The sequence below is a fragment of the Tachypleus tridentatus genome, chromosome 2, assembly GCF_004210375.1.
Source record: "Tachypleus tridentatus isolate NWPU-2018 chromosome 2, ASM421037v1, whole genome shotgun sequence".
NCBI classification, from domain to species: Eukaryota; Metazoa; Arthropoda; class Merostomata; order Xiphosura; family Limulidae; genus Tachypleus; species Tachypleus tridentatus.
In genome coordinates, this window is record NC_134826.1 from 80,973,620 (window position 1) to 80,986,346 (window position 12,727).

The 12,727-nt window shown below is 35.9% G+C and overlaps 1 protein-coding gene across 6 annotated transcripts in view; it reads left to right on the plus strand.

Annotated features, from left to right (window-relative positions):
* LOC143244340 (uncharacterized) overlaps nucleotides 1-12,727 on the plus strand; it is a 191,352-nt gene that overhangs the window by 67,977 nt on the left and 110,648 nt on the right. For all 6 annotated transcript variants that reach the window (XM_076488824.1, XM_076488823.1, XM_076488825.1 and 3 more), the window contains 2 exons: nucleotides 1,075-1,770; nucleotides 5,679-5,726. In XM_076488824.1, coding sequence (XP_076344939.1) covers nucleotides 1,075-1,770; nucleotides 5,679-5,726 — 744 coding nt within the window. The remainder of the gene's footprint in view (nucleotides 1-1,074; nucleotides 1,771-5,678; nucleotides 5,727-12,727) is intronic.

Genomic DNA, 12,727 nt, shown 5'->3' on the forward strand with positions numbered 1-12,727 from the left:
CTGAGGGTCGCGGGTTCGCTCCCGAGTCGCGCCAAACATGCTCGCCCTCCCAGCCGTGGGGGCGTTATAATGTGACGGTCAATCCCACTTTTCGTTGGTAAAAGAGTAGCCCAAGAGTTGGCGGTGGGTGGTGATGACTAGCTGCTTTCCCTCTAGTCTTACACTGCTAAATTAGGGACGGCTAGCACAGATAACCCTCGAGTAGCTTTGTGCGAAATTCCAAAACAAACAAACAATATTTTTGAATTTCTTTTTTTTTCTCTTTAAAGGTATCAAATGTATTACCTAACTAATAAATAGACAAAATTAAAACCTGATGGGTCAGTAAGAGTTGGAGGCCAAGGTTGTCCCCCCAGTAATTTTTCACTTTTCTTTCTTTTATAGTCTTCCGGTGGGTCTGTGTAAGGTTACGAACTTAAACACTAAAATTCAGGACCCGATTCCCGAGGTAGACATTGCTCAAATAGCCCAGTGCGCAATTTTTCATTAAGCGATGAACATCAGTTTTTATTATAAATATTAGAGCTTGGTAAATAATAAATAATGCTTGGTAAATGATAAATAATTACTACCATTATTTTTAATATTCGACGTTTCATAGAATAACTGCAATAAAATTCTATTAAGTATTAGTGTCTAGCTCTAAGTGCTAATTAATACCATCCGTGTTTGTGATATATTCTGTATGTCAGCCCTGAATAAGGTTAGGTTACCCTTAAGCAGCTGAGTTCACCTCAAATGGTTCAGCTTGTACGAAAATCACATCAGGGCGAGAATAGTTGTTACTGTCTATGTACTTTTACAAATTTAATACAAGACGCTTACCTCGAATAAACATTTTTACAACTGCAAAATACTGAAGTAGGTATTTCAGTCTTCAATAAAACTTTTGGGTTTCGGTAGGATGTTTGTATATTCTTTGTTTAAACTTATTTGATAATTTTGTTTCTTTCTCTATGCACACTGTTATCAATTTTTATGCTGGAATATGTTTTTGAAGTAACATAATATTCTGTTTAAGGAAAAGATAACTTTTGAGGCTTTTGATTGAATGTTTATATTTTACAATATTAGATTGACCCTAATAAAGAAGATGAAACATCTCGTCGTGTTAAGCAAACTTTGGGAGATTTTACTCACGTTCAGCAGTATCTTACTCAAGATCCTAAGCATCTGATTGGGATATCTCTAACAGCAGCCGCGCTTTCCTCTCAGCTTTGTCCCACTCCTGATACAAGTACCACTCTCGGAGGATTTAACAACAATCAGCAGCACGCCAATTCCCCTAAAGTACACACATGTAGTAGCAACGATCCAGGAACAGTATCTTCGTGTGTGACATCGACTGCTGGCAGCCATTTTGTTGTAAAAAAAGAATCCAAACATCCTAAAAAACCACAAATATTTAATGGCCAATATAAAGATGATTCGACTATTGGTTGCCAGAAGTCGCCGGTTACGGGTGGACAAGTTAAAGTAGTTACTATGAAACAGCCTAAAGTTGTACTTTCACAGTGTGTCATCAGTGACTTTCAACCGAAATTATTAACTGTTCCAGACACAGAGAAAGAGATAGAAAGTGTGGTGGTGAGTAATAAGGAAGCAGCCAATGATTCACAGCCCGTGTCTGTTAAGGCAGAAGACGAACGATTACACGAAAAAACCAACACCTTTCATGAAATTTGTATTTCCAATGGCAGTATACATTTGGCAAATCAGAATAAGTCTAGTAAAGATGAGGGAATTCATAAAAAGATCAACGCCCAGCAGGTGAGTAAAATGCTCTTTAGTGAGTTTGTTATGTTGTATAATCCAGTTTTCTTATTGCACCTTGTGTTAGTTATCTGTTTCATGTACGATCATGAGATTTAACCTGCGAATCAGATGCTGAAAGTAATTTTGTTTATCGTATTTAGTTATTTCAGAGTGGAAGTTATGAGAAGGACCTTGGAGGGCCTCATGTGGCTTCATCGTCAAATTATTTAGTATTATAGCCATCGAGAGTGATCTTGTATGTGCGCCCCTCCTCTACTCCAGGAGCAAAGCGATAACTCTAAAATTACAAAAAAGGATGGTTCGTCTAGTTCATTTTATCAGCTTATAATTCTACAAGCAAAAATTAATTTATTAATTTAAATTATTTCACGAATTTTAAAGAAAGGTTAACCGTGTTGAAATATTGGTTTCACTCGGAGCCGAAGCTCTGAGTTACTTGGATCGCCCACCTAACAGTTTAGTTAAATATTCTGCTTGCAAAATAAAATTTAATATCAACATTATTAATGCCTTTTCCCCGGCCATTTCAAAACTGAATGTCGAATTTTGCTTGCGCATACGCAATTTTTCAAACAGGAAACAGACGATCGATCGCTCGAACAAGCATCCCTGTCCCCAAAAGGCTGGCCATTTTTGCAACGTGCAGGACGGATGGACAATCGAATTGATAAACGTATTGCTCAAATAAAGGCAACATCAAGTTTTTCCAATATATGTATTTCAACAACAAAGTTTTTAATTCATATCTAAACGTTTTTCATCATTTTAACATTTAAAGAATGGATCTTATTAATAAAAGAAATTTTGACAACTGATTTGAACCATCGTAAAAAATGTGGGCGGAAAAATTTGTTAGTGTTCGCGCACTTTGTTTTTTACTAAAAGTTTAAATGTCTAATACTACTATTCATAGAAGAAATTCTCTCCTGTAGTGAGACAGAGAGAATAAAATGTATGAAGAATAAGACGTGATTTATGGGTATATGTGGCTGTAGTTTCATATTTCTGTGGTAAACTATGCCTTTCGTGCCAAAACCAGTTCCCTTCTATGACTGTTTTGTCCTGGAACTGCTCCTCCGGAACCTTCATTTCTAACCAATATGTTTTTAAGGTTTTGTACCAAACTTTCTTATCGTTCTGGGACTGTTCGTCCGAAACTTTTCGTTCCAATATTTTGGTAAATATGTTTTGATATTAAGACATATAACAAAGAAACAGACGGGGATATTTTTCACTAAATAAAATAGATGTATGATAGTCCCAGAAAGTGATTATCAACACGGCTTTTTTTTGTCATCAAATAAAAGACAGTAACTTATTGTGAAGACAGTCTAAACAGTTACTTAACATAAGACTCAATAAATAAAAGTGAATAAACATAACTGTCAGTGAGGTTTTGTTGTTTAGTACGTGGTTGACTGATAGTATTGTGTTCTGAAGACTGGATTCATAGGTCACTATGGTGGGCTGTGTTACGTTGGAAATTCTTCCCTTGGTTAAGTGGTCTTGAACTGAATGTATCCGTATTGTGACTTCATGTGGAGTAGTGACGTCAAGTTGCGACAGGGTAGAGTGATTCGTACGCTTGCTTTCTATCTGATGACTAGGTATATCCGAGTTCAGGGTAGTAGATTCAGGTCACGAAGGAATAGACCAGTTCCATTTTGTGCACTTGCTGATACGCGTATGTCACTCTACAAAAGTGGAATCGTTAGCTTAAATTTACCAAGGTGTAGGTGGACCAGTTCCATTTTTGGTACGCCTATGTCACTCTCCAAAAGTGGAGTCGTTAAATTTACCAAGGAATGAGTATTAAGACAAAAACATGACCGTAATTAGAAATATGTTACAGGCGATGTTTTTACTGAATGTAATACACTTATTGCTGATATGTTACAATCACAATGTTTTTCAACCTTTGTGTATTTTCTTCTTGATTTCTAGACTTCTTACTGCTGTGTTTTTGCACTTGCTTATTTAAAACGAACAAAAATATTTAAGACGGTTATGAAAACCTGCTTCACCTCTTGTTTGCATGGATAATTTTGTGTTCACCACGCGTGGGTGTACAGTGTGTGTTTGGGTGTTGTTCTTCTACACACTAAAGAATGGACATCTCGGTTTGTTACTGTGGTTACGGAAAGTTTATTAGGTCGTTTTGTTGTTGGTACGTCGAAGTGTGTATGGGTAGCCATCATTACTAACCGACTTCTTCCCGCCATGTTTAATACAGAACATTGCAACTTAATTTGACGTGAAATGCTCTGGAAGTGAAAAGAACCTAAAAATTAAAAAATAATGTAATAGACTGTTGTGGTGTGAAAGTGAACTACAAGTCGTCTAATAATTATCATACCAAAATTCGATTTCTATTACAACCTTTCTAGCATTGCTTTACTTTTAATTGTTTAACGATAAATCAGATGTTTTTAAAATAAATTTCACATCTGTTTAAAAAACTTTCCCTTTCTTCCTACTATATGTGCAACAATCAGCTGTTTTGTGTTTTTTTTTTGTCTGAAAAAGAAATGAAATACTTGCTCATGGTTGTCAGCAGTAAGTTACGTAGCGCTAGAAGAGGTAGCGTTATTGGTAGTGTTAGCAACGCATATTGTTTGGCCTTCTGGGTGCCATCTAACAGAAAAATTGTGTTCAGTATTAGAACTTTGTTGAATCTTGTTAGGTGCAAATACTAAACGTTATCGCATAATAAACAACCGCGGTAAAGTGGTTCTGTAATGTAACGGTTTTAATATAACATTGATGAACACGGTAAGAGAGAAAACCGGTGATAAAAATGGCTGAAGATACACAGTAAAATAACACGTATCATAGAAACAACTTTACATGTGTAAAAACTAAATACTTCGGAAAACAATTTTTACCCGCTGTGTTGTATACGATGTCTGATTCAGTATGACGGTGAGACTAAAGGTCGAGTTTGTCCGCGACGTTATTAATCATCATAATATATTTAGTTTCTATTCGATCATTCATTAAGCTATGACAATTAAATACAATATGGTTTTTACGTCGGTGGTTTAGTCGCAACGAGCTTTCGAATTCTGTTAACATGGGCAAATCGTGAGTGTATGTATGTATGTTATGTGTCTTGTGTCATCCCGCGTCATGATTCCGACTCGTTAGTTTTGATCCATTAACGGGACGAATGCTAATCGATAGTTTTGTTTTCATTAAATTCAAAAGGATATTGAAATCGTATGATGGACTACATAGTGTATTTCGACCAAGTAATGTTTATACGATTTTTCTTCGCATTTAACCTCCTTTTCTTCATTGTGCAAACTACGTTTTACTTTTATCATATACGGCCCACCATGGTCAGGTGGTTAAGGCACTCGACTCGTAGTCCGAAGGTCGCGGGTTCGAATTCCCGTCACACCAAACATGCTCGCCCTTTCAGTCGTGGGGGCATTATAATGTGACGGTCAATCCCACTAATCGTTGGTAAAAGAGTAGCCCAAGAGTTGGCGGTGGGTGGTGATGGCTGGCTGCTTACCCTCTAGTCTTACACTGCTAAATTGAGGGTGGCTAGCGCAGATAGCCCTCGTGCAACTTTGCGCGAAATTCAAAACAAACCAAACCTTTCACTATATATTTACAATTTAAGCTCAACCCTCTCTATCTATTTATTTATTTATTTCTATCGTTTTCATTGTTTTCAAGGGAATAATTAAATTTTTACACATTATAAAAATGTGTAAGGCAGAACACTATGTAGGATAAAAATTAAAAAAACAAGATGTATCTTGTATTTGCCGTCTTATTTGCAATATAACTCAAATAAATGTATGAAAAATTCACGGATTCTAGAATTATTGAAATAGCTGTACAGTCATGAATTTAAATAGAAACTTCTACTTTTCTGTGTTTTTGACTAGGGGGAGATCTGTGTGAAAAGCCATTCCGAAGTTGAGCATATATTGAAGGTAAGTCCATTTTGCTTGTCAATTAATGTATTGTAAGTGTAATGTTAATTTTCAGTTTATGAATCTTGACAGTGGGAATTGGTAATGGCTGGAAAAGCAAATTAGCTTTCGGTTGGAGTTTCCTTATAGTTTGATACAAATATATTTTTCACCTAATTAATTTTGGGGTTTGGATTAGTGTAACATTTGTTAATTTATAATTTCACTTAATTAAATTAAAATTAATTATATATAATTTGTCAAGATTTCGTTGAAATTAATTTTTAACCGAGTAACCAGTCAAAAGGAAATGAAGTAAAACTTCAATTATTTTTCATGTTCAAGCTAATTATTTCTGTTTGATATTATTAAATATTTATAGTTTGTTGTGTACCGTTAATTAAATTCGTTCCACCAGGTTTGATATAGATATGTGGAAATATCAAACCTGTTATATTTGTATGGCCTAGTGGTTAGTGTACTTGATAAGTCGTGGGGTTCGAATTCCAATTATCGAACTTGCTCGACCTTTCAGCTATGGGGGTCGTTATAATATGCGGTAAATCTTCTTTTTCGTTAGTTAAAGACTAGCCTAAGAGTTGGCGGTGGGGGATGATGACTAACTGCCTCCTAGTCTATTACTGCTAATTTAGGAACGGCTATCCCTCGAGTATCTTTGCTCAAAATTTCAAACAAATACTTGTACATGTCTCAGTTAAAACAAGGATAAGAAATATATTCGTTAGTAAGTATTATGATGCTTGTTGGAGAGAATGAAGCCCATAGCAATAGCTACAGTGGGTTTTGGAGACACCAACATCTCTAAAGCGTGAAATTCAACACGAGGTTTTTCCCTGCCACGAACACCTGTCTTGACAGTCACTTTACATGCCACTGAGGGATTAGAGCTATCCAGGATATACACGGTACTTGTGTTGCAACAATTGCAGTCAACTCCCACCCCTAAATTGACACTCTGGATGGGAGGAATAAATTAGTTGTTGACTGTGGAACATTCGTAAGAAAATTGCCCCTCGCTTATTTCCAGTTGCTACCCAACTTAACAGATGAAAGAGGTGAAAAAAAACAAACAACAACCACTAAACTACCTTATTCCAGGTTGGATGTGTCGACTAACCTCGAGAAATGCAGCGGTCAGCTTGTGTGCAACTTTCTCAAAACTGGAAGGGGGGATGGAGTTTGTAATATACCAGCAAGCTGCTGTTGTCTTCTTTGGCCTATGTAGTGTTTGTTACATTTGAATTGTTGATGAAGTTTCCACTGAGAGAACTGCAACGGTAAGGATGTTTAGGTGGATGACATTTTGCCGTTTGGTCATATCCTGCAGTCTGCTGCTAAAAAAACTATAGGAACAGCTTTTCAGCTAAAAACGAAATCGAGCTTGAAACTGGAGCCAGAAAAGCTTGTTCGTAGATGTACACAGTAGTATTCCTTGGACACATTTGGTGTGTATGGATCGTGCAAAGATAAAGACCGGACTAAAGAGACAACTTTGGCATCGCTTTCTAATGTCGTCATTTTGTTGACGACGTTTTCAAGATAGCTAAACCATTTTCTGAATTGACTAAAGCTGGAACACATTTTAAGTGAAGAGGCTGTAACCAAGCATTTCAGGTTATTAAAGCGTGCCAGTTTATTTGAGATAAAAGTGTATTTACCTTGGATGCTTATGCCAATTATGATAGAATTGGAGTGGTATTGTCTATATGTGCAGATGCAGTAGAACGTATGATTTATTGACAATTGTGCTGGTAAATTGTGAATTATTCTTTCTACCGAAACCATTCATATATTTTTAATTTTAAATGCTTGGTTGATAATCAGTTAGAGGTGGTGACTAGTTTTTCCCTTAAGGTGAGGTATCTGTTCTTTCATAATCATTTCGTATTTTCAGTTCAGCCTGATAATTAACTAGTAATGTTTTTTAAAACAGATTTTTCCAACCTCTTGCTTTTTTTTTATTATATATGTCAATATTGGATGGGCAGGTGGTTAGAACGCTTGAGTAGTAATCTGAGAGTCGTGGATCCGAATCCCCATCACACCAAACATGCTGGCCCTTTCATCCGTGGGGATCGTTATAATGTGACTGTTAATCCCACTATTTGCTGGTAATAGTATCCTAAGAGATGGCGGTAGGTGGTGATAACTAGCTGCCTTCCTTCTAGTCTTACACTGTTAAATTAGAGACGGCTAACGCGAATAGCTCTCGTGTACCTTTGACAGGGCATCTAACGACATTATGACACTCATACTAAACATTAAAACAAATTCTACTAGTTTTTGTAATTATCCCCACTAATTAGTGCTGAGGTTCTCTGTATATTATACACATTAGTAAATTACTATAGTTAAATATCTTTCCTTCCCCCCTCTTCTTTAAGTATAGAATTTCTCATGCTACAAAGCCTTAAAGGATGAGCGGTGTTTGTGACAGAACTCTGTATGAAGAATTTATTTTTAAATAATTTTTCTTTAACTGTTTAATAACCGTAACAGGCATTGAGGAAAACAAAAGGAATGTATAGAATGCAGGCACGTGAAAACATTCACTGCGTTCGACTTGGGTGGTGTATTTATGCGTTTACTGGTGAGATGGCACGGACGTAAGTGGATAACATAATTGGTAACCTGCCAAGTTTGGCTTCATTTTTTCCCAACAACGTACAGCTTAAATACAGAACTTCTAGTACTGAGTTTAATTGTTAGCTTAATACATTTGGGTAGACAGTCAGACGCACTGTCATTAAGAGTAACTTCAATTGTATTTGATATACTATATCTCGCAGTTAATTTCATCTTGCACTTGATATGTTATATCCTATACTCATTTTATCTCATACTTGATACACAAAATTCTGTAGTAAATTTCATCTTGTGTTTGATAAGTTATATCCTAAAGTTAACGGTATTTACTTGCTCTGCTATGTCCTGTATTTAATGATATTTAGAACTTTATTTTTTGTTCACCTACGTTACATTAACCGTTATCAGCTTATGTTATTCAAGCAGTCGACTTTTCACAGCTGTCTACAGATAGTGAGAGGTGATATAGACTTGGACGTTGTGGGCTTGAGCACCATCTCATCGCGCTCCTAATTTATGTTTCCACATCTATTCGTATTGATGCTCTTATTTTATTGCGTTGTATGAGCCTGGCGAGTGAATGTTAAGACTGGGTTTGTGAGGTGACTGCAGAAGTAGGACCCATATTGTGGTGGGGGTACACCGTCTATCAAAGTTCATTTTATATCCCACATTGTAGCTTGTACTTTGGGATCTTTTCAATTAGTTCGGCGTTTATTTATTTTTTAATTTCGACTCGGCTTGTTTTTTGTTACACACACACACACACACACACACACACACACACACACACACTCGCATAGTGTGATTGAAATTACTATATTAGATTTTTTTTAATAAAATTAAAAAACAGCTCCACTTATCCGTGGCTTGACAGTAAGGCTGAAGACTTAACGCTAAAATTAGGTTTTTCGACACCCGTGGTGAGAAGAGTAGAAATAACCCATAGTGGAGGTTTGCCCTTCACAACAAACAAAATCCTCAGAAAACGTCTGAAGGACCGAATTAAGAACGAGATGTTTCAACATACACTAAATTTAATGTATTGCGTTATGGCAAATACGGTACATGATATACAAACTTCGACAGCAAAACGTTTACACAAATACAGTGCTTATTTAAAGTATTAATGGTTTGGGGTTTACTTGCTGGTTGTAAGTAATTCACTACAAGCTAAAAATTGTACAGTAAGGAAGACTTCTTAAGTTATTTCTTACCGTAAAATATGCAAGATGTAATAATAAAAGTACGTGGTGACAGTGTATATACATTTTTAGAACACAGGTAACGGTAAACGTAAATACTAATAACATTACTAGAGAAATAACGTCGACAGTTATTTCAGGACTAGTAAGAGAAGAAAATACGGGAATTGGAAAACATCATTTGAACAAATGGTTACCCTAAACGTCTCACCAAATAAATAAGTAGACCATAAATAACCTAACATGCTTAGAGAGGAAATCTAGGACAAGCTATCATCAACTGTGACCTCAAAATATGTATCTTTATTATATATTAGAGGAACAAGAGAAAAATATGATACATCTATGGCAAGCTTCTCTCCACTAAAAGGTTAAAATCTAAACTAATACTAAAAATGTGTGAAAGTTTCGGTAGGGGGCGGGGTAGTGGCTAGAGAGAGATGGATAAATTTTGTATTGTAATCATGGCTCATTTAATATTTCTCATAAATATTTTACGTGATTTCATGTTCTTCTTTAGAATAAAATAGTGAATTTGGATAAATTCTCTTCCTGTGAAAATTTATGTTAATATTAAGATCGAAGTAGGCTTACATTGATTTCTTTTATTCAAGTAGGATAAAAATGATAACATTAGATAGAAAACGAGTAGACTTATTCGTGGTTAAGGCATTAAAGTACGAATAGAAAAAAACGGACAAATAAAACGATGTCACGGTTACTAAATATTGAAATAATGTCGATTACTGTGGAGAAAATACTAGTGATTAGCAGGATATTAAATTGACTTCGCACAACTTGGACTGTACAATGACAATTAGAAGGGAGAGAGAAGAATGGGTAAAAATATGAAGGTAAGTAAAATGGAGCGGATAAGTAGGACTATCTTGGAACACAGTTACAGAATAAGGAAGTAGAGGAAGGAGATGTAATTATTGAATGATGGAAGAGAAAATGCAGGAAGATCTTAGGAACTGCCCAAACCATTCGAAGAACATTACACATTGAAAATATATGTACTTATGGTATTGAAAAATGTATGAGAAGTCCACGGAGAATTTAGTAGCTAAAAGACGTGGAGGAGAAAGTTTTTCTTACTCGAGGTTGTATGGACAAGACCAAAAAATATGCATAACCTCAGATGACAAGGTAATCCCACACAACAACCAGTACTGTATTATTATATCTCAACACTGCACTGTTGGATACTTTAAACTTGAAGATACACACGGTTAAGTGGATATTAGCGTTTTGGATAAACGTTCAGGAGATCTTGGACAATTTTATATTATGGATATTATCATTGCTGTTAGTTGAAAGTTGGAAAATTATTTTGAATTTTTTTTTTCATTCAGCTGTTACCTGGTATAAGAATCCTTGGCGAATGTTTTTTTTTCTCTTCAGCTTGTATACAATGCATTGGAAATCTACAGAAATGTATATATAATGACGATATATCAGTGGAAGTACTGGATGGTCCACAAGAAATTAGAGAATAACTCTGCTTGTGTGTTATAGATAACAAAGTGTCTATCCGACCAAACAAAACCATTTGAATGGTTTCAAACTGGTCTCAAGCTAACATATACAGACGTAAGAGTTCCACATAAAACCTTTGTCTCTTTTCTTGGTGTTGTAATAAACCATAAATATATGTCTGTACATACTGATTACCTGATAAAGACATCGGTGAAGAATCTTGCCTTTCTCGGATATTTTACAACAAAAGAAAATCATCATACTGAAGAGAGACAGTAATGACCAGAAAGGATTATGAAATTTCGTCAGAAATAACCAAGTTATAGGAGGTTCAGAATGCACCCATGAGAATATAGCAACAGGAGCAGCTAAACCACATTTTAAACAACATTAATATAAGGTGAAGGATTTTAGCCAGGTAGAATAACTAGTAATTCTCTGTTAGCTCTTAAAGGGAGAGGGCAAGTGAAACAACAATAATATGATTGAAATAGTCAGTGAAGCCAAGAAAGATTCCCCGCTCCTGGAAAATGCCAAGATCAAAGAATGAGTCCAAGCAAATAGAATTGAACAATGATAACTGGTAGCAGGATGTTATGGGAAAAGTCGGGGCTGGTCAGCACAGCCAAATACATAGAATATATGAGGCGAAACCAAAACAAGTCACAACAATGGAGGGCTCAGTGAAGAATGACGTTAATACTTGGTCATGATTCATCTAGGTAGATGAGCATTCTTTGGATGGCCAGTGATAAAAACTGGATGACCCAGTTTATTCAGAACAAAAGTGGAAACCAAAGAAGTTTTGCTTGTTTGGTTTACCAGTAATAGTGAAACTCGCAACTCAATCATACTCTTAACACACTTGTTAAACCTCGTCACTAAGTTGGGAACAGGTTTTTAAAGTATATGGAACTTGAAGGCTTACCTGATAGCCTATATTCCAGGCTACAGCAGATTAGTACAACTGGCCCTTTCTCATTGAATTATAAAATACAACTCATGCTTTGAAATCGGGGCCTGATTTGGGATGGGACAGGGCAAATGGATGATATCCCCACTGTAATAAAATTTATCTAAAACTGTTTATTTAATTGAAAACCATATTTGCAATTATATGAACGCTGCAATTTTAGGTTATTCAAATTAAACGTAATTTTTCATTGACATTTTCTTACAACTCGTCTTTCCTAAATATTTGCTCGGACATTTAACAAAAAATTCATTCTCGTGCCTTTTTATTTGTCATAAGAAATAGAATTAGTATTTTGTACAATATATTTCCATCACTTGTGTTTTGCTCAGACTGTAGTTAATAAATAGTGTTGAATTTTATTTGACGTATTTATATTAAGTTCAGTTCTTAGGGCTCTCTACGACATTTATTCAGAGTCATCGAAGTCCTTGATCCGGCCCTGGGTGACCCAGAATGGTATCCGAATGATTGCCAATGAAATCGTCTGTATATTAAGGGATCAGGAATCAGGGACAGCACAATGGTACCTGGACTCGAACCGAGAATCATGCTGCTACAGAGTTGCACAGTTAGAGGGAAAAGAATCTGTGGTTTTGCCAAAGATGACATTCTATAGTGTGCGAAAGAATAAAAATAAATAAGACGTTTTTAGGGCTAGAAGGTGGAAACGGAGTGATTTATTCTCTCGTGTGGCTGTGAAAAGAAGTATATCGGGGTGGAATGCATGTAACATCTGGATCTTTCATCTCGTGTCT